The sequence below is a fragment of the Miniopterus schreibersii genome (genome assembly GCF_964146895.1).
Source record: "Miniopterus schreibersii genome assembly, chromosome: 17".
Taxonomy (NCBI): domain Eukaryota; kingdom Metazoa; phylum Chordata; class Mammalia; order Chiroptera; family Miniopteridae; genus Miniopterus; species Miniopterus schreibersii.
In genome coordinates this window covers 17,595,868-17,618,957 of record NC_138117.1, presented here as the reverse complement: position 1 = coordinate 17,618,957, position 23,090 = coordinate 17,595,868, and the positions used below count along the sequence as shown (strand labels likewise).

The 23,090-nt window shown below is 37.1% G+C and overlaps 1 protein-coding gene across 5 annotated transcripts in view; it reads left to right on the top strand.

Moving 5' to 3' along the window:
- Nucleotides 1-655: 655 nt before the first annotated feature.
- Nucleotides 656-23,090, top strand: part of LOC308547017 (transcription elongation factor A protein 1) — a 55,429-nt gene continuing 32,994 nt past the window's right edge. The window contains exons 1-9 of one of the 5 annotated variants that reach the window (XM_081116614.1): nt 656-752; nt 1,950-1,981; nt 7,053-7,118; nt 8,976-9,023; nt 10,654-10,724; nt 13,204-13,277; nt 15,376-15,477; nt 16,911-17,087; nt 20,442-22,397. In XM_081116614.1, coding sequence (XP_080972740.1) covers nt 8,983-9,023; nt 10,654-10,724; nt 13,204-13,277; nt 15,376-15,477; nt 16,911-17,087; nt 20,442-20,495 — 519 coding nt within the window. In that variant the 5' untranslated portion in view covers nt 656-752; nt 1,950-1,981; nt 7,053-7,118; nt 8,976-8,982 and the 3' untranslated portion in view covers nt 20,496-22,397. Of the gene's footprint in view, nt 753-886; nt 1,099-1,411; nt 1,431-1,949; nt 1,982-5,677; nt 5,756-7,052; nt 7,119-8,975; nt 9,024-10,653; nt 10,725-13,203; nt 13,278-15,375; nt 15,478-16,910; nt 17,088-20,441; nt 22,398-23,090 lie in introns of those variants that run through there. The other 4 variants (XM_081116612.1, XM_081116615.1, XM_081116616.1 and 1 more) reach the window with 4 other exon arrangements.

Sequence of the window (23,090 nt, the reverse complement as noted above, 5' to 3'; positions counted from 1 at the left end):
AACATTTTTTAAAAAAGCATTTGTCTGTAGGTATTTCTATCTCAGATCCCACAGTGTATTTAATATGCATTGAGATATCCATGCAGAAAAGGGACAGCTAGTCTCACACTTAAATTAGCAGTCATTATCCACCGATCATTAAGTTGTGGAATCTCAGTGACAACTGGATGTTTTCTTTTCCAGCTTAAGTTTTTGTTTCTATGTTTTTATTGATTTTTAGAGAGGGGAAGAAGGAAGGAGAGAGGGGGGAGAGAGAGAGAGAAACACTGATCGGTTGCCTGCTGCACAGATCTGGACCAAACCCACACCCTGGGCATGTGCCCTGATGGGGAATCAAACTGGCCACCTTTTGGTGCACAAGACAGTGCTCAACCTACTGAGCCACACCAGCCAAGGCTCCAGCTTGGTTTTTAAAAGAGGCCAGTCAACTCCCAAACTATACATTGGTGTAGCCCCAAATGGAAATATAGCAAAAGTTCGACCAGCTTCACTTTTCGAAATGAGTACCCCCTGGCTTTAGGAAACAAAGGAGTATGTGCAGTTGGGTACGGGTGGCTTTGGGACTCATTCTTTTCACTTCATTACAGTGATCCATGCGCGGGAGACGACGCCAGGCTGCCGGGACCGCGCTCCCCGCCCGGGCCTGCGCGCGCCTCCCGGGGGTGGCCGGGACGTCGGGCGGGAAGCGGCGCCGCGGGGCGGTGCGCACGGAGCCTGCGGGCGCGGAGGAGTGCAGGCGGCGGGGAGAGAAGGTCAGTTCAGGCCGGGGCTCCGTCACAGCCAATCGGGCGGATGGAGAAGCAGGACACTGTGACGCGAGGGCGCGGGGGCGGGCGGCGCACGACGGGTCCTTCGGGCCCGGGCGCGCGGGGCTGGGGGCGGCGCGGCGCCGCGTGTGCGCGCAGGCGCCTGAGCGCGCGCTCGGCGGGGCGGGCGGGGACTCGCTGCTCTCACGCCCTTGGGCCACGGCCGGGCGCCAGCGCTCCTTTCCGCTTCCGACGCGCGTTGTCAGTCCCGCGCAGCCGGTGTATGTGCGGCAACAGCATGTCGGCTCCGGTTCCCGTCATCGTGCCGGCCGCCCGGAAGGCCACCGCTGCGGTGAGTGGCGGCGGCCGGAGCTCGGAGGGTCCCGCTCGGCCCTCGGCCGGTGACTGCCCCTCGGGCGGGGTCGCCTTCGCCGGCGGGGCGAGGACCCGCGCTTGGGGACGTCCGCCCTGACGGGATGAGATGGAAAGGGGGCCACGTCCCGGGCCCCTGCTGTGTGGCGAGAGCGCTGGGTCCGAGGCCGGGGCAGGGTCCGCCCCACCACCCCAGCCCCGAGCCCGAGCCCTCTGCATTGCGCACCGAGCGCGGCCCCCGGCCCCGGCCCCGGCCCCGGCGGGGAGTGACCGGCGTCGCTGCAGAGGCGTCCTCATCGCGGCGGCTTTGTGGCACGTTCCTGTCTTGGTTGTGGATGCGGGAAGTTAGAAAGACTTTATTTTCTTACCTTGCGTTCTTATTCTAAATTAAAGAAGTTTGGAGATTTAGTGTCGTATGAGACCAGAGGTGCTGTTTTTTTTGTTTGTTTGTTTGTTTTTTCGGACGCTGGACCTAAGGATCTCAAACTTATTTTTATGTCCGGAAGTCCTTCTTGTTGTGGAAAAATTCTACAGGATGAGTGAGACCTTTCGGGGTTTGACTTGAGACCTTGTCTTAGAATCTGATCACTGCACTTAATGTCTGAGTGGGGACCCCTTTCTGTGCTGAAACCCCACATTAATTAGCGTAGGAACTACAGAGAGAGAAGTTAACTGTTTTCGCCATTTAAGAGATGTCTGTAGAGATTAATTAACTTGCTGAAGGAAGTGTTCTGTAGTTCTGGCATCCACCCTAACCACGGCTACAGTGTGGAACAATTCCCCGCGGGTGTGTCTAGGTACAGCTTATTAATTTTCCCTCTTTCCCTCTAGGTGATTTTCCTTCATGGATTGGGAGATACAGGGTAGGTACCATTATTTTAGCAACAGTAATAAAATTGGGTCATGCAACTACCTAAGCAATCAATGGTGTCATATTTAGGAACTCTAGGGTTGTATAAAAAAAGATTGCTGGTATTTCTTACAGTCCAGCAATAAGATACAATCTTTTCATTTTGGAAAAGCCCCAGAATGTCTCCATCATTATCTTGGATTTGTCATTTTTCAGTTCCTGTTTTTGGAACATATTAAAACTGCAAACTCCTCGAGTTGCTGTGGGTATTGGATAGCAGAGATGGGTGGAATGTTTGAGCTTTCTAGAGGGTTAAAATTTCAGGGCAGGTTTAGAAGAACTGGTTGATTTTGATAAGAGAGACAATAGCAATGTACAGCCCACAGCATTCTGAATGAGAGCTTAGATGTTCCCTTAAAAGAAAAAAAATCAGTTGAAGGGCAAGGGAGGCAACTCAAAGATTTGTTTCGAGGCTTATCAAACAAATTTTGTTGTGCTAACTTTAGATAAATGGTTTATCTTTCACTTAGGCTTTTTCTATATTGAGAGGTTTTGTTTTTAATTTAAATCAATGATTATCTGTTTGAAACTTAGGTAAAGTTGTTTTTATAGAATTGTTACAAAATTGTAGAATTGGCAGAAAACTGAAGATAGATAAATTTTGATAAATTAGCCAAAAAACGGTTAAATCTTCTTTACAGGGAGGTGTTGGATTAGAATAATTTTTTTCTTTTTTTTTTTAGATTAAGTTTTTTGTGGGGGTTTTTTCCCTCAACCCCTTAAAACCCCTTAGCCTAGCCCACTGAGCAAGATGGTTTGGGCCACTATTAGGTCTCCCATCTTCTTGGTTGGCGCCTTCTCCACTAATAAATATTTCCTTACTCCAGATTCTGACATTTTGAGTTTTGGCCTTTTGAAGCATTGAGCTCATGAACTTGGGTTCGGTGACACTTGGAAATAGACATCAGAAAGAGACTGGCTAAATAATTACGATCTGTCCCTGCATGGAATGCTGTGGAACCATTGTAAAAGTGTTCCAACCTGCAGAGAATTTTAATTTTTTTTGATAAATTATGAAATTTATTTATATTTCACCTTTTGAAAGCCAGAACGTAACAAATTTCACTTTCTGGAAAGTAATCTTATTAGAAATACATGACGTGCACTTAATACAAGGAAATCGGTTTCCTGGTACCACCAGTGACACGTACATGCTTTATTTGAGCCAAACAGGATATGCCTGGAAGCAAGAGCTGAGCAAACTGAGAAATGACAGTTTGCCTAGATTAAGTTTTAAAGGTGATTCCTAATATTATTTTATGCTTACTAAGTAGAGGTAATGTGACACATACTTAAAGGTCTCTAATTCTGAAAGTACTTAGTGAGATAACACTAAAGAAAAGCTGATTCTAGTTTGGTTCCATGGATACATAGTGAAATTCAGAACAAACCAATCTAACAAGTCACAGTTTATTGTTTAAGATACTTTTGGAGAACTAAAGTACATTTGTCAGGTTAACTTGGAGGATGTTGGATTAAGCAATTCAGTTTTGTCCCGTGGTTGGGCAAAGTTATAATGGCCACCGTAGTGAGAAGGTATTTTAAGACCTACAAGTGAAGCAGGCAACTTCATAGATTATGACAGAATTTATTATAAGTAATTTACTAACTGGAAGATTGGGTCAGAGCAGAAAAGATGACCCAGCAGTCTGCCCAGATTGTGCTCCATTAACAGACGTCTGCCTGTTACAGTACTTTTTAAATAGTATAACTGGGGTACTGGTGACTGATAGGACAAAGAGACAAAGAATCCAATAGTGACAGAGACCATACCTCCTAGTGGTCTTGTGACTCAGTACTATCACCAGTTTGATATTTATCTCGGTTGTCATCTCATTCTGGTTGTTACTAACAAAAATATTTATGGCTACATTTTAAGGAACACAAATAATGATGAACTAGAAAGCTTTGATATGCTTGCTGGGGACAGAAGGTGGTCAAAGGTCACAGCATGAAACTTAAATCTGGGTCACAGATGAAGTTGGTTTTGTTTACATCTATATCTATACAAGTTCGTTGCTATAAAAATGGGCAGCTTTTGTCCTATTTTGTTGAGGTTCTTTGCAGAACCAGCCATAAGGCAGTTCCATTTTTAATATTTTGAGAATACATATAAACAGCAGAAAAGCTCATGTTAAGAGGGAGGCGGAAATTAGAAATACGTTGCTACAAGCCAAGGAATGCCAGGAGCTATCACAAATGAAAAGGCAAAGGATTAACCCTTAGAGTTCTCCGAAGCAGTGTATGTAGCCCTTCTGATACCTTGGTTTTGGACTTCCAGCCTCTTGAACTGTGAGAATACACTTCTGTTGTTCTAAGCCATCTATTTTGTAGTTATCTGTTATGGCAGCCCTGGGAAACTAATACACTTCGTGACTGATGCCTGTTATATGTTTTGCCCTTTGATTTATTTATTTATTCAACAAATACTTAGTGCTGCTACATATCCAGTACTCTTCAAATCCTGGAAATATGGTACTAATTTAAAGAGAGAAAAAAACCCTCACCGGTGTACTCAGTGGTTAGAGCGTCAGCCCATGCACCGAAGGGCTCAGGTGATTCCACTTCTGTGTGTATATTGGAAGAAACCCAAAACACTTATTTGAAAGAATATATGTACCCTTGTGTTCATTGCAGCATTATTTGCAATAACCCAGATATGGAAGCAATCCAAGTGGCCATCCATAGATGAGTAGGTAAAAGAAAAAAAGCTATGGTACATATATACGGTGGAATGTTCCTCGGCCATAAAATGAAGGCAGCCTTACCATTTGCAATAGCATGGATGAACCTAGAAGGTATTATGCTAAGTGAAATAAGTTAGTCAAAGGCAAATACCATATGATTTCACTTATACGTGGCATCTAAAGAACAAAGTAAAGGAACAAAATTCAAACAGACCCATAGATACAGAGAACAGACTGGGGACTGGGTGAAAAAGGTGAAGGGGTTAAGAAGTACAAATTGGTAGTTACAGAGTAGTTATGGGTTTTGTATAGCATAGGGAATATAGTCAATAATATTATAATAACTATGTACGGTGCCAGGTGGATAGTGGAAATATCAGGGGGGAGCACTATGTGAAGTGTATGATTGACTATGCTGTACACATGAAACTAATACAAAATAATATTGACTATAAAGTATAAATGAAAAATGAAATTTTTAAAAATATGTGTTGTTTGGGGTTCAATATCCAAAATATATAAAGAACTCAGTAGCAAAAACCAAATTCAATTAAAAAACGGGCAGAGGAACTGAATAGACATTTTTCCAAAGACGTACAAATGGACAGCTGATATATGAAAATGTGCTCAACATGACTAATCATGTGGGAAAATGCAAATAGAATCATCATGAGGTATCATCTCACACCTGTCTGAATGGCTATTATTAAAAAACAAATAAGTGTTGGTGAGGAAGTGGAAAAAGGGAACCCTTGGGCACTGCTGGTGGGAATGTAAATTGGCATAGCCACTGTGGTAAACAGTATGGAGGTTCCTCAGGATATTAAAAATAGAACTATATGATTGAGCAATTCCACTTCTGTGTATATATCTGAAGGAAATGAAATCACTCCCACAAAAGGATATTTGCACCCCCAGGTTCATTGCAGCAGCATTTATAATTACCAAGACATGGAAACCACCTAATTGTCCATCATTGGACTCCTCATTCCCTATCGATTTCTTTGGATATCCTTTTCGGAAATAAGTTGACCATAAATGTAAAGGTTTGTTTGTGTATTTTCAAATCTATTCCATTGATTTATTTCAGTACCACACTGTCTTTATTACTGTTGCTTGTAGTAACTTTTGAAATTGGGAATTGTGAGTCCTTCAACCTTATTGGTTTTCAAGATTGTTTTGGCTATTTTGGGTCTCTTGAGTGTCCAAATCAATTTTAGAATTGGCTTGTCTGCAAAGCCAGCTGAGATTTTGATGGAGATTGCATTGACTGTATATCAGTTTGGAGAGTACTGCCATCTTAAGAATATTAAGTCTTCCAGTCCATGAACATGGGATGTTCATTTATGTAGATCTTTAATTTGTTTCAACATGTTTCGTAGTTTTCACTGTAAAGTCTTACACATATATACAAACAACAAACACACATGCACTCACATATGTGCACACCTATACAACTCCTAGAGTAATGCCTTGCTCATAGTGTTATATAATTGTTAGTATTAATACTGTTATTAATTTTTCCATGTGTTCTTAACACTTGGGGAAGATGCATTTAAAAATAGAGAGTTAACAGAAAAGCACTTAATGTTTATTTTCAGACTATTTTACACAAGCTTAAGTTACTTTTACTTTATCCTTTAATAGAGGTGACCTGTAAAAAGAATTAGTTATAAGGTCATGTATAAACAAGCAAGAAACTGTACATATGTATAGTATGATCCCATTTTTGTAAAAATCTGTATTTCTTAAGTGATATGCATAGGAAAAATTGGAAGGAAATACATAGGTTAACTTTATTTCTGGTTGGAAGCATTATGAAGATTTATAATTTTTCTCATTCTATATACACACACACACATATACACACAAAAAAAGAATGCTAGTTAAATTTATTTTTTATAGTGTAATAACCATGTGGAGATATCAGACAACTGATTTACTTTACTCCTTTGATGCTTTTTGAAAATATAAAATGTGAATGATCTTTCTTGCCTGATCTGTTAGGTATGTTATAAAGTTATAAAGAGATAAAAATACATTTTGTAAATCCTAAAAATATATTTTGTAAATTCTGTGGAAATACATGAAAGAAAACACAATTCTCTTCAGAAATCTCAAGAAATCATCTTTATCCATAGGTAAAGTTGAAACAGTAGTCTTTGGGTTGTTTCTAGGTTGGTGCTGTTATTTTAATAGCATTGATTGCCCATACTTTTAAGATATTTTAAGGGGCTAACATTTATTCTTACAAACTTTAATAATACTATTCTGTTACTAGTTTATTGGGAATTAAAACAATATCTAATGGCATTGTTCAAATAATTTCTCTACCAGGCATGGATGGGCAGAAACCTTTGCAGGTATCAGAAGTTCACATATCAAATATATCTGCCCGCATGCGTAAGTATTTTTAATCTTTAGGCTTGTGACTTAGAATCTGGAGAGGAATGTTTTTATAGCTTTACTTTTCTAGAAAAGCATTTGAATATAATTAATTTTTATCTTGTAAATATTCAGTTTAAAAATAAAGATTAGAGTACACCTGAAACTAACACAAAATAATATTGAATGTAAGCTGTAATTGAAAAATAAAATTTTAAAAAAGTAAAAAAAATGAAGATTATTTCCCAGCCAGGGTGGCTCAGTTGGTTAGAGAGTTGTCTCAGAAGTTGTGTGTTCGATTCCCGGTCAAGGCACATACCTAGGTTGTGGAGTCAATCCCTGGTCTAGTCAGTCCCCAGTCAGGGCACATACAGTAGGCATAGGCAACCGATCAATATTTCTCTCCCTCCCCCTCCCCTGTCCCCCTCTCCCTCTCTATCTCTACTTCTACCTCTACCTCTAGCCCTAGCCCTCCCTCCCTCTCTTCCTTCCTTTCTCTCTAAAAAGTCAATAAACATATCCCTGGGTAAGGATTAAAAAATAATAATAAAAAGATTAGTAAATTCTTTAAAACTAAAATAATATGTTGTGGACTTTTTTCTTTTTTTTTTCTGGTGCGAAATTTAAAATAATGCTCTCTTGGAGGTAAGTTGAATTCACAGCCAGAAAAATCCTGTTAGATATATAAATATCTATTAAGTTCTAAGAATATCCATGATGTCTGAAGGGGATGGCTGCTTTGTGAGAAATCTTTACTATGTTGTACACTCTCCTAAATTTTATTGATTAGAGGCAATGTGTGATGTGCTGTGGAAAGAACACAGACTTTGGAGTCTGATAGATTTGGTTTAGAATTCTGAAAATGTTTGCGGCTGTTAAAGAACCTAGGAAGTTTTGAGCAAACTCAGCAAAATCAATAAGTTAGGCAAGTTTTTAGGTCAAAGGCTACTAAGAAGCAATGGCCATGGAGAAGACAAATGGAATTAAGTACATGCTCGTAGGTTAGTAATTCATCCTCAGAAGTGGTGGTAGCAGTAGAGGTGATAAATATGAAATTGGAAATGGGTAAAGGAAAAATACCTGAGATTAAGTAAGAAAACAGTCCTCCATTTCCAAGAAACAGAATTGTTGATTATATTGGAATTTATGCTATATTGTTACTGGCCCCAGAACTGAATTTGGTTTGAGGCTGTTTCCCAACCTAGGAAAGTTTTATTTCTCAAATCTTGATAAGATTTCGTTACATCTGAGGTATATGTGTTTCATGACTCGGGAAAATAGTGGTGAGATGTAGTTATAGTGCATTTATTTTTCTTTCCTTTTGTACCTAGTTACATTCAGGTTGTCCAGCAAATTTTTCATCGCAAACTTGAACTGGCTATAATGAACACTTAAACAAAATTCACATTTCTCTTATTTAATGCTCTCAAACAAGCAGATATATAGCTAAGAACTAGAAAATAAGCAAAAAAATGTAATCTGATCATACGGGAATTGATGCTATAGTATCTGTTCAATAAATTGCTCATATCCTTAGCCCCTTAGCCAGAGTTTCATGTTTTATACATTTCCAATTTGTCTTGGTTACTGGTTTTCCTTCTCATGTTTGTTTTGAGAGTGTTAAGGATGTTGAGAAAGGAAAATGTGTTTTATTTGTCAAACTTAGTTCTTTCCAGCTGCTGCTCTGTTTTCAGAACACACTTGAAGAGTATGCAAAACCGAATTATACAGGTGTGGATATAGTGAAACACCTCCTATGTTAAAATCGTAGCATAGTTTTACATTAGCCTCAAGTAATTATCTTTAATGGATTTTATCAGGTTTTATGCTTTGTTACATTATTCTTATTTTGCTGCTTTTTTTCTTTTCATGTAGACCAGTTATGCCTGTAACATTAAATATGAACATGGTTATGCCTTCTTGGTAAGTAAGAATTTACTTATTCAATAAGAACTTTTTATTTTACTTAGTTTTCTTGATCAGGAGTACTTTTGTGTATAACAATTTTTAATTAGCTATTTTTAAGTTACAAAGTTATATAATTCACTTTAAATTTAACCTTTATTTAATTATTTAAGTTTTTATATTTTAGATTCAGGGGTAAACTTCAGGAGCTGCACCAACAGGTAGAGAAATAGTAGAGAATGAGCAAATAGAAATACTGCAGAAAATACCTCCTACCTTTGTTGATTTCAGTAACCAGACATTTGAATGACCCCAGGTGGCAATTACTCTGATTAAGCCACAGCATCTTTACCCTTTAACTTCTTCCCTTTCTGGAGAGTTGATGAGTTTTTAAGGAAACCATTTCCTCTTGGACCCTCTTAAGATACTTTTGCATTTTACATATGCTGTATAGTCAGAAAGTAGAGTAAGTTCTTCATTCTACTGAACCACTTCTAAGCTATGATTTTGTTTCCTGCTGTTCTCTGAGACTCCTGCCACAGATCTTTTCAAAAATGGTGACTATGATACCTGATCAATATTTTCCTTTCTACTCTATTTCATGCCACCATTTTATCTTTTGGGTGACTACAGGATCCAATGTAAATGACTTGTTCACAACCTTGGCTGGCTTGTTATTTCCTTGGCTCTTCCCGCAGTGACGTTTCCTTCTCTCACCTTTGGTCATCCACAGTCATTCCTTGGGCCTTGTCATCTTGAACTGTACCATCTCTGAAGACACTTAATTCAAACCTGATATTAAGAATAATTACTCATCCCTTGAGTTTGCTTCCCTGTTTTTATACTATTTGTTCTTAGACCTCGTAGGACTTACAGTCTTCTGTCTTCCTCTCTACTTGTTCCCAACCATCTCTAACCCATCCCTGCACTTTTTTTATGTACTTTAGATTCGTTGGCAATTTTTACAGGTTCCTGCCTACCTTGGTCTTTGGTTCTTTCATCTTCCCTCTCTGGCAAAATTCCTGTTCAGAACCAAAATTTTGACCTAATATCTCTAGTAGAGACCATAATGAAAGCATATAACCTGATGGAGAAGTAGAAGGGGCCAAAGGAAAGCTTCTCTTGGTCTCTGGTTTGAGGTGTCCACAATATGTGATGAAAAAGTTTTGCAGAATATGGATAAAAATCAGTATAAATAACTGTGTTCAATAGGTATTAGGTAGTGCATGCAAGAGTGACATCATAAAGTAGCTCTATTCCATTAGGTTGACTTATGATGCAACAGAAGAGGAAACGAGTAACTGAAATTGCAAACTTCTTAGGAATGTGGGTTGAGATTCCTACTTGGGTGTAAGATTGGACTAGATAATCTCTTAGATATTCTTATCCTAAAATTATGTGGCACTGTGACTTTTTAACATTAGAATCTGTATCTAGTTGGGATAAAAGGTACTAACAGAATGTTAGATTCACGCATTTAAGTTCGTTGTTTCCCCTCTGAAGACATTTTAATTGAGTTTCATGCTCTAGAAAGTATGTTTGTCAGCCCTTTTTATCCCAACTACCATGAGTTTAGTAAAACATACTTACCAAGAGTAGATAGTCTTAGAATCAAATGGTTCTTTTAAGATTTTGCCTTATTTTTCAGGTTTGATATTATTGGACTTACAGTAGATTCACAGGAGGATGAACCTGGAATTAAACAGGCAGCAGAAAGTGGTAAGTACAGAAAAGTTTTATAAGCAAAAGCATTTTTAATATTTTTAATAGGTTGAATAGTTTTATTGATATTGATGAAATATTACACAATTATCTGAACCCAGGAAGGGGGGTGCTGTTTCCTTCCTTTCTCATCATTCTCTAACTTGTTTGCCGTGATGGCCACATGGACTCACTTAACTATGCTCAGTGAAGGTGAGGTGGACAGGGAGGAATGGCAGTTATTAAACTGTCAGATAATTAATTTTGCTTTGAGTTACATATCAAATGGACAAAATAACAAAATGTTTAATAGTTGTGGCCAGTTATCTTCATTAAGGAGACTTGAAATAAGGATGGAAATAATGATATAATAATGTAATGACATATAATGAAAATTATATTAATAGTTAATTTTAGTGTGGTAATATTAAACAAGCCAGATAATTCTTATAAACCATCTCATTTAACAGTCCTATGAAATAAGTATTGGCCCTACTTTACAGAATCTCCAAAATCCGTTCTCTGGTTAGTATTCCATGCTCCCTTATGAACATGTTAATTTTGCTTATTTTTTGGGTGAAAGCATAAAGAACATGGACTTATTGGGAGAAATCTGGGTTTAGAAAATGCACAGAAACATCCTTTGGTTTTACATATATGTACTGAAATATTTACAAATAGACAATGTGGTGATTGGGATTGACTTCAGAATAATCTGGGTGGTGTCACGCTGGGATTGATGAAACAATCTTGGCTCTGAATTGATAATTGCAGAAGTGAGATAATGTGTACCCAGGGAGTCATTGCACACTTTTTCTATTTTTATGTTTATTTGAAATTTTCCAACATAGCTTAAAAATCCAAAACCAAAACCAGTAGGATCCTTTAAAAAAATCTTTAAAAGAAATTTTTTTTGAACTCTTAAGAACTTCAAAACAGGAAAGAAGTTACATTCAAAACACATTAGATATTTAGAAATATCAAACTAAGAACACTGACTTTTAGGACCATCAGAAAGTCAGTGTTATAGCTTTTATCTATAACACTAAAGCTATAATCCTATAGCTAGGTATTTATAAAAAAAAATAATAATAATAGATGACAAAAACAGGTGTTGGGTATGGGAATGAGTTGTGAGACCCTGTGAGAGGTAGGAGCTGGGCTTTGTGGAGAAGACAGGTGGGCCTGTTGAGTTCCAATGTGAAAAAAGTTCTGTCCTAATGATAGAATTGGCCTATGACATACTTGAGATTTCTTTCCTCTCCAAGGTGATGTACTATTGGAGAGATTAGGCTCAGACTCAGAGCTGGGAAAGAAAGGAGTCTCTGTTTGAGGGCTGAGAGACTGTGCTATTGAAGAGAGAGTGCTCAGGTTAGGTTGAGGGTAAGGTTCCCTTACCCTCGTGCAGAAATTAGAACCTACTACTCCACAACTAACTGCTGCCATTGTAGTTTGTTAAGTTTATCTCAGCAATTGGTGTAACCATGGCATGTAAAGCTTTATGAAACTGAGGGAAAATACTCCCAATAGCACCTGACTGGCTAGCACCTAACATTCACCAAACCCCAACTGCAGTCTCCCCTAAGTAAATCCCTCATAATTCTCAACAGTTCTTTATTTCTTAATTCTTTACTGTTCTCTAGTCCATTTTCCCATGCCCTAATCAAGGTACCTCTAGCTTTTCATACTAATTCTAATGAAGAACTAAACTTTATACAAAAGCAAAACAATTTTTAATTTGGGCATTTGGGTTTTTTTGCAGTGTTCTAATAAACGTGTTTTTGGTTTTTGGTAAAAAGGAAATGTAAAGGTGGAAATTTTAATCTTAAAAAAAATGAAAGTCTTACATATATGTCAAAAATGAAAGAAGATAAATTTTTTAAAGGTGCAGTTTTTCCCAAACTCAGTACTGATTATAAAGAAAAGGAAATTTGAGGAGGTATCAAGTTTTATATTTAATGATGTGTGCCTATAAGAACGTATTTAGCAGAAAGAAAATAACTCATTTGTTTCTTTTACTGGCTATAGGAAAATATAATACTGTTGTTTTTTTAAAAAAATAATAGAATGAACTGTTTAAATATTATAAATCACAAATCATGCAACTTGCTTAACTACTTAAAATTTAAAATTTTTAAATTTTAAACTACTTTTAGGTACAAATGCCTATGGCTCCTTGAAGAGAGAAATAGAAAATGTATATGAACAGAATTGGCCATACATAAAAGAATATTCTTATATTGATGAGAGAAGTAACTTGTTTACAAATTATATAACAAGAAACAATTGAACAGTGTAAGCAGTACGTGTAAAATCTGAGTTTTAAAATGATAATGAATTCTAATTCTGCATTTTAATAGAATGCTTCAAGTTTTTCACTTGTTTTGACCTTTAATATACATGGTATTTTTCTGTCATTAATTTATTTTCTGTTTAAATTGTATCAGTAGCCTTAACTTTGAAAGTGTTAGTAATTTAACTTTCATGTTATTTTTAGTTAAAGCTTTGATAGAGCAAGAGGTGAAGAATGGCATTCCTTCAAATAGAATCATTTTGGGAGGATTTTCTCAGGTAAGATGAAGTTCGGGGTGGTATGTCAGTACCATTAGTACATTTATCTAGAAGTCAGTGGTTTCAGTCCTTTTCTGTGGAGGAGTCCTTTTTCTAGAAGATATTATAGAAACTGATATACTACTTACCTTTAATGCTGAATTTGGTTCGAATGGACTAGAAATAATTATTAATTGAGAAAGTACTTCATACTCTTTTGCTTTTGTAGTTTTCTCTTTTTCAGCAATAGCTTTACCGTATAGATTATGTCTTAAAAATCAATTTATTAAGTAAATTGATTGGAATCTGGAATGTTGACACTATGTAGCCCTTTAAACAAAACTCTGTGTATAGGTATAAGTCCCCTAATATGCGCAATGAGGTAGAAGACAAGGCAATTTCTTCCCTCTTTTTGTCACAGATTCCCACTGGTTGAGCCCTGCAGATTCTCTTGCAATTCCTGTTGGGCAAGATCAGAGTAGGGGCTTCCACAAAGCAACCTACAATGCTGAGGGCGCTGGTTGTCTCACCTAGGCTCTGTTTTCCCACTAGAGGAACTGGATGCTCAGGGAAGGCCTCTCCATGTGGTGGTACACTAGTCTCGAGGAGAGGCGATGAGGCCAACATGTAGCTGCTTCTCTGACCCTTCTAATGCAGTCTGTCACGTTCTCTGTGGTACATCAGCCTCACCCCCACGCCCAAGGATTCTCTCAGTGGTGTCTTGTTCTTGAATAGTTATTAGTTGTTCTTGTGAAGGGTAACAAAGTTAGGAACAACCTTTGTTGCCATCTTGGTGAGTTCATACTATCCTCTTTCTGTCATGTAAAATAGGTTTTAGATATAAATATGTGATGTTTATTTTTGGCATCTTCTCTTTACTCTTTCTTCTACCTCCTATCCTTTCTCTATAGGCACAGTTACCCCATGTTCACCTTATATCCTTATTTCAGCTTCTCATCGTTTGCCATGTCACCCATCCCCAAATTGCTATGGCTTCTAATCTGTAAATTTTCTAAATCAACAACTTAGTGTCAGACAACATGAATTAGGGCAATGTCAGAATTAGGGAATGATTTAGGAGTTAGAATTCAATAGAAAGGTAGGTTGTTGATATAATACAGTAAAAAAATAAGTTACTAATTTCATATTTGTTGAAATTCACAGATAATATACCTTATGATACACAGTGTGACCTAAATATCGGTACAGAAATGAATGCTTGTTTTAAATAGGAAATGAACGTAAGAGTCTGTAGATCTGAGACTTGTTGATCACAGTTTACAAAAACCAACTCCTAATACCTTAAGCAAGAAAATGTTATGAGTCTGTGGGATCACATCAAGGAAACCAAAGATGAGAATGAAGCAAGGCCTCCTCGGGAAATAGTTTTGACTTGGAAAGCCGCCATCACTTCTTCTCTCCATCTTCATCTCTGTTTTTCTTCTCATCTGCTTCATTTGCCTCTCCATCTATAGTTGGCTATCTTAGCTTTTGCAGCCTGTAGTGTTTCCAGTTCTTGAGTTTACATATTACGGTTCCAGCCACACAAAGAAACAGACTGACAGTCACTGATTCCCAATTTCAGAATCCTGGGAGAAAGAGCATGACTATCTCAGATGAGAAAGGGTCTCAGGTCTTCATGTGGCCCAGTGACTGATGGGAATGCATTTCCCAGAATGCAGGGTGTTGTGAGCTGGCTAGGCAGATCCTCTAAAGGTGTCTGCTACATAGTCTTCATTATCTTGAATTACTGTTTTGGAAAATAATACCAGTTTAAGATGAGGTTTGATTTTATACTAAGACACTTCAGAGGAGAAAATAGTAACTATAAATTCATAATGTTCCTAAGGCAGTTGTAAGTGCAGCAGTTAACTCTACTGTTATCTATGTCTTGACTTACTGGACAGTTGCTATGTTCTCACAGTGGTCTTCAGTGTAGAGAATCACGTGCTTTAGGACACAGTGGGGTGTGTATGTATTTCGATTTGTTTGCCTGATTTGATTTGACATCAACCACCCAGTTTGATTTTTTTTATGGACATCATTAATAACAAGAAATCTCATAAGTTGCTGTTAGCAAAGAATGTGTTCCATTGACTTTCCCTGTTTGTCTTTCCAGGGAGGAGCTTTATCTTTATACACTGCTCTTACCACACATCAGAAACTGGCAGGTGTCACTGCACTCAGTTGCTGGCTTCCACTGCGGACTTCATTTCCAGAGGTAGTCTGATTGATACATGCAACATTAAATTACTGAGCTAAATGATAGCAGATAATGTTGCGGGAAGGGTCATTTTTTAAATAAACTTTATATTTTTAGGGCAGTTTTAGGTTCACAGCAAAATTGAGTGGAAAGTACAGAAAGTTCCCACATACCCACTGTCTCCATACATGCAAAGCCTCCCCACCATTGACATTCTGCAGCACAATGGTAGATTGGTTACAATCGATGAATCTACATTGACATATCATCACCCAAAACCCATAGTTTACATCAGTCATCCTTCTTCAAAAAGAATTTTCTTAGACTTTTGTGATGTATTACTATGCTTTATGGGTACACTACATTGTCCTCATTATTGATTACATAGAGTGAAGTAAGAAATAAGTTCTGTTGTCATAAATCTTATATTTAAAGTGTTTGATACATTTTAAGATATATATAAAAATTAGGGCTATTTTTCACACATAGAAATAATATTTTGAATGTTCAGTGTGCTCACTGCTTGATAGCAGATTTCGATATAAAATATAATTTGTATTTTTTTTAATGTTTTTATTGATTTTAGAGAGAGAGGAAGGGAGATGAATAGAGAGATAAAAATATCAATGAGAGAGAAACATCGATCAGCTGCCTCCTGCACACCCCCTATCAGGGATCAAGCCTGCAATCTGGGCACATGCCCTGACTGGGAATTGAATGAGCAACCTCTTGAGTCATGGGTCAGTGCTCAACCGCTGAGCCATAATGTCCAGGCCTAAAGTATAATTTCTAAGTACCCAACAGTATAGAGCAGTATAGTATATAGTACACATGGGAGATGTAGACTTTATTTTCAAATTCATCTTTAGGGTTTTTTCTTTTCTCTATATAGTAACTCTTTGGTTACATAGTAAGTGCTGTTTATTAATCATATTTATTTATTTATTTAGATGAAGCGTGGGGAGAGAGAGAGAAACATTGATTTGTTGTTCCACTTATTTATGCATTCATTGGTTGATTCTTGTATGTGCCCTGACCTGGGATCAAACCGACAACCTTGGCTTATTGGGACTGATGCTCTAACCAACTGAGCTACCCAGCCAGGGCTTAACCATCTTATTTAAATCAATTAAATAAGAACTGACAAGAACATGGTTCAGCTAAAACATACTTCTCATGTCAGGACAATGTGAACAGATAAACAGTAGAATCTGCTTCAAGGAACCAATTCACTGGGAAAACATATGACTGGGTAATCATGTGTCCTGTAACAGTTAGCAAAGATATGAGGAGAGTATATGGATGGAAGGAATTTTATTTCTGTGGCCAAATATAACCTGTAATGTAAGTAATAACATGTTGTATGCATATATCTATCTATAGTTTTAAATGCCTGACATAATGCTCTACACATTTGAATAAATAATACTAGTTTTGTTTTGTTTTTGCAGGGTCCTATCAGTGGTGTTAATAGAGATATTTCTATTATTCAGTGCCATGGAGAATCTGACACTTTAGTTCCCCTAATGTTTGGCACTCTTACTGCTGAAAAGCTAAAAACATTGGTAAATCCAGCCAATGTAACCTTCAAAACCTATGAAGGCATGATGCATTGTTCATGTCAACAGGTAAATGTTTGGAAATAGTGATTATAGAGACGTAATTTGCTTATTTTTCCATGTAATGTTTTAAAATAACATTTGATTGTTGGGCCTTTAAAGGAGTTAGTGAATTCACACTGAGTCATAGGTTATCAGGACATAGATCAAAGTTTATTCAATTTAATGCAATAAACATTCACTGATTTCCTATTACATGCAAACATTGTACATAATTCTAAGACAAAAAACATTCCCTTTTTATTAAAATTTAGAAAGGATTAATTAAAATTAAAAATTTAGTAGGAGGGAAGGATATATATCCAAGTAACTGTATAGAAAGCAAATGTGATATGTGTTAGAAGTTTTTAAGTCCTTAGAAAAACTCAGGAGAGTGAGATTAATTTTATCTTGGGAGGCACTGAGATCATGGTGAAAGAGCTAGATTTTGAACACTGGGTAGGATTTAGATAGCAAGTGTGCAGAGAAAAGACTGTAGGACAGGAAAAGCAAGCTGTCCAGTTGGGCTGTAGTCTTATGAAAAGCTAGGCATCATAGAATAGAGACAGAGGAGAGATTCGATTGTAGAGAGCTTTTATGTTGTGCTGAGAATGGGCTTGTTCTCTAGGCAGAAGACAGCCATTGACTTTTTTTAAAATATATTTTTATTGATTTCAGAGAGAGGAAGGGAGAGGGAGAGAGAGATAGAAACATCAGTGATGAAAGAGAGTCATGGATCGGCAGCCTGCTGCATGTCCCCTACTGGGGATCAAGCCTGCAATCCAGGCATGTGCCCTGACTGGGAATCCAACCAGGATATCCTGGATCCTAGGTCAATGCTCAACCACTGAGCACACTGGCTGGGCCACCTTTTTTTTTTTTTTTTTTTTAATCATCAAAGCAAGATGTAATCTACATTCTAGAAACAAATGAAGCAGAATCCATTAGAATTTAGTGACTAATTCTATGGAATAGGAAAGAAGTGTCAACGAGGCCTATATTTCTAGCTCAGATGATTAAGATGATACCATTCATAAAGAAGGCAGTACAAGCCTGGCCTGGCGTGGCTCAGCGGTTAAGCATCGACCTAGGATCCAGGCGATCAGGGTTCGATTCCTGGTCAGGGCACATGCCCGGGTTGTGGGCTGCAGCCGATCAATGACTCTCTCATCATTGATATTTCTAGCTCTCTCTCTCCTTCTCCTTTCCTCTCTCTGAAATCAATAAAGATATATTTAAAAAAAAAAAAAAAGGCAGTACAAGGAACAGTTTTAGGGTAACAGGAAGGAGATATCCTGAATTTAGTGAACATATAGTGATTGATGTGCCCCCATATCAGGATGGAAATACTTGTCTGAAGCCCAAGCCTGTAATAGAGATTTAGAATAGTTACCAGTATTATTGATCAGTAAAGAGTCACCATGGAAGAATATCATGAGGAAAAAAAGCCAAGGGATAGAACTTTGGGGAAGTTAAAAGGAGTTGCGTGTAGAATTGAGAGTACAGGAGGAGAGACTTTCTGAGTGGATGGGAACAGTAACCCATGAGTCAGAGGATGATTAAGGAGAAATAGGCCAGGAAGAAGCTATCCAATAATAAGGCACCTCAGATGTTTGGGGAGATAGAGCCAAACTGCAGTGGATTGTGTGAAGTAGACAGGGAAATGAGGAAGTAGAGGCAACATGTATAAACCTTTAAAGGTTTTGGTAAAGGGAAAAGAGAGTAGGAAGGTTCTTTTTAATAGGATGGAAGAAAGAGACCCGTAGAGGTAGTGAGGAAAGAGGAAGAAGATGCCATAAAGAGAAGGTAATTCATAGGGGGAAGTCTTAGAGGGATCATATAATTAAGTCCTGAAATGGGTAGCGGTTGCCTTAGAAGAGGTGAACAGCACTTTTGAATCAAGATAGAAGGGGATGGATGGACGTGAACAGAGTGTTGAGGTAGAGAAGAGAGCAGTTGAGAGCCCATGTTAGATCCTCTTAATCTTTTCAGTAAAGTAGGGGAGATGCGGTCGCTTAATAAGAATGAAGGATGCCTGGGTAGATTTGGAGGCTTAGAAAGGCCTACAATAAAAATTGGTGGCTAAGCATTGAGGCAGTTTATGTGAACATTGCAGCTAACTGCTCAACCTGGCTAAATCATTTGCTTTAGGGCAGAGACAGCAGGTCGTTAATATGATTTATCCAGACAGACAAGGGGCTAGGGTGTTACTGAGAACATAGTTGAAACTGTCATAGTGGTTCCTTATTTTTGTACTTGTTGGTCTACAGACTTTCTGTAGAGTTATTGAACAGGTAGCATACCCTACAATTTTCTAGAAGTTCTTTTAAAATAACCTTTTGTTTTTATAAAATCAATAAAAGAAAGGAACTGAAGTATTGAATCCAAAAATGGAGGTAGCACTCGGAGCCTCCAGGAGGGACTGAGGGTCTAGAGCAGGGGTTTTCCAAGTAGACTTTGTATCACAAGGACCCCAGAGCTTAATAAACATACAGACCCTCCCCCCCCCAACTCAGTGATTCTGATTCAGTACATTGGGGGTTGGGGATTGAACTTAGGCATCTGTGTTTATATGGAGATGTTTTTAAAATAAAAGCTCCTTAGATGATTCTTTGTGCAATCACATTGGAGGACACTGGATTAATAATTAGGAGTGGAAACTGAGAAGAGGTAGGACAGTAGAAGGTGGTGTCACAGGAAACTTACAGGACTTTAGAGTGTTGTAAAATAGACCACTTTCGTGCTGTGGCTTTTTTTTCTGATTGACTATAAGGTTGAAGGTTCTCTGCATTGCTGATTTGTCGGTCTGAGGCTAAGCCTTGAAATACTAGAGATGATAGGAAATGAAATGTGTTTGGAGGAAGTGAGACACCTGTGAACCAGAAGTAGGGGTCTTCTAGGAAAGGTTTTTCTGTAGTAAATACTTGGTTATATTAATTTTCATATCTTTCCAGTCCTATCTTAGGTACGCTTTCTTTCTAATGGATTTAGCATTTCATTCTCATAAGAGAATGTTAAAAGCTAGGCTTTTCCACATATGTAGTTGGCATTCATTGTATACTTCCTGATACTTCTTGGTACAGGTATTATCACTTCTAAACCCCCTTCATCCCTCCTCACCCGTTTTATTTGTTCAAGTGTAGCAAAATGCAGACCATTTTCATGGGAGTAGATATTAGATGTGAGCCATCATTGAATGTACAATAATAATCATAGGAAATGATCTGAGCCTCCTTTCTCTGTTATAACTTTTAATTTTATTGTAGTAGTAAAAATGTTGTTTCACCTTATGTACACACACCACAGATTTAGTTAGTGGTATTTTAGTGAGGATTTAATTTCTGATTTGTGTAACTGCTTATTAAATCACTTTATTCCAAACAGGAAATGATGGATATCAAGCAATTCATCGATAAACTCCTACCTCCAGTTGATTGACATCACTAAGGGGCCTTGTGTAGAAGTACACACCAGCATCATTGTAGTAGAGTATAAACCTTTTCCTGTGCCCGATCTTAAAAATTACAATGTTTGCAGTGTTAAAATATTTTGCAAATACACACCAATGACACAGACTAAATATCTTCTTGTAGGAAATTTATGATCTTTCAAATTTCAATACATGTATTTGTATAATATGATCCAGAATATACTAGCATTAAAATAGGTGAAGCAGCTGGCTTCTTTTTCCCAAATTTAATTTGGCAAAATAATAAAATACTGCAACCAGATTTTCTATCACATCATTTGAAAATTTTTAGTATGCTTAATGAAAACTTGTTCAGGTATAAATGAGCAGTTAAGACATAAACTATTTATTAATACTGTGACTTAGTCTATGGACTTATTCCAAAATTACTTAGTCACCATGCAGTATGTGTATTTTTATATATGTATTCAGATACACTTAATGATTATAATACATAAAAAGAATATGGTGTTATTACACTATACCTAACAGTAGGGATACTGCTTCTAAGTGTCAATAAAGAGGAATATTGCTCTCTTCAGTGAATGGCCCTTTTATTTGAGGGACCAGGCTTTTATTTCCCTATTACAATTTCTTTAAAATTGTATTTATTTATTGATTTTAGAGAGAGAGGAAGGGAGAAAGAGAAAAAGAAACATCAGTTTGTTGTTCCACTTATTTTATGCACTCATTGGTTGATTCTTGAATGTGCCCTGACTGGGAATCAAACCCGCAACCTTGGTGTATCAGGATGATGCTCTAACCAATTGAGCTACTTGACCAAGGCACCGTTTCTTAATATTCTATTTTCCTCTCTAGAAAAGAAATTAATCTTTTCTTTTTATCCTTCATAACAGACCAAATGTTGCCTCCTTGCCGTAGACATCTGCTGTCAACACATGCTGTAAATTGACATTCTGAATCACAGACATGGTGGTATTTAAAATGTATTTAAACTTATATAAAGAAACCAAACATCACTTCAAACTTCCTACATTACTTAGTTTTTAAACTGTACTTTAGTCCAAAGTTAAGCCTATACAGTTATTAGAATCTTCAGTCCAGGTAGGGAATCATCCTTTGATTGTATTTTTCTGTAATTAACTCAGAGAATTATTATGTCATATTCTAGTATGTTCTGGAAAACTTAAGACTGATCTTAAAAACTGTAATTTCTAAGGTGATTTGCTCTAGGATGATTCTCCTTGTAGCGTAGAGTTTTAGTTTATGTATGTTTGAAATCAGCTACTGTGGGAAATGAACAGTCCCTTATAAAAACGTGCTTCACTTTTATCTGCCAGTGGACTTATTTGAAAATTTCACTTTAATCAGATGATTTTTAAAAAAATTTTTGTGCAAACATAAAAGTAGCAACTATTTGATTTTAAATAGTTCGAATTTTTAGATTATTGGTAAAACTATTTGAAAACAAATTTATCAGCTATAAAGGTTAATCAAAACTCAATACATATGGTATAGTTACCACACAGTTTAATATGTAGCAGAAATGTATGCTTCATATTTCTGAACTGTTAATTTTCCTTCTGTATTCCAACTGACAAAAACAATGTTGAGAATGCATCTTTATAAATGGGTGCTAATTGGTAATGGAAATAATTTAGTAATGGACCATATAGAATGTTAATAATGAAGCCATATGTTTATGTCTGGATTTAAAATTTTTAAACAATAATTTAATGTCATTTTGATTTGCCTTGATGAATATTAACTTGTTTCAGTTATACAAATCAGCAAGATATGATTTATGGCAAAAGATACTCTGTTGAAATGTGCTGTAATGTGGGAAAATGTAAATCTTTTCCACAGTTTCTATCAATGTGAAATAAAAGTTAATGCTCACTTTTCTGTGACTGCCCTTTTGAGTATTACTTTTAACATTTGGGTTTGCCTTGGAGTGACTGTCTATAATGAAAAGGAGGAAAATGACAATGTAATCACAAGAATATACATTGAGAGAGAGAAATGGAATGGAACCAGGCATGAGAAAAGCTGTTCTTGCTATGCAATTTTAATAAGCTAAAAAAAAAATTCTTAAATTTTTAGCATTCCTAAGCTATTTAAGAAATTTTGTTTAGTGTTTCCTTTTGTCTCATTTTATATAATATTCGTGGAATTTTTAAATTAGTGTCATAAATCAGTTATCCAAATAATTTTTTTTTAAAGAATTTTTTTCAATTACAGTTGACATTCAGTATTATATTAGTTCCAGGTGTACAACATGGTTAGATATTTATATATAATTTACGAAATGATGCCCCCAATAAGTCTTGCACCCACCTGACATCAAACATAGTTATGATGCTACTGACTATATTCCCTAAACTGTACTGTATACTGCATGACTATTTTGTAACTGCAAATTTGTATTTCTTAATCCCTTCACCTTTTTCCACACAGCCCTCCAGCCCACCTCCCATCTGGCAACCTATGTTTGTTCTCTGTATCTATGAGTTGGTTTCTGTTCTGTTTACTTATTTAATCCTCACCTGAGGATATTTTTTCCATTGATTTTCTTTGGAGAGAATGGGGGGGGGAGCAGGAGA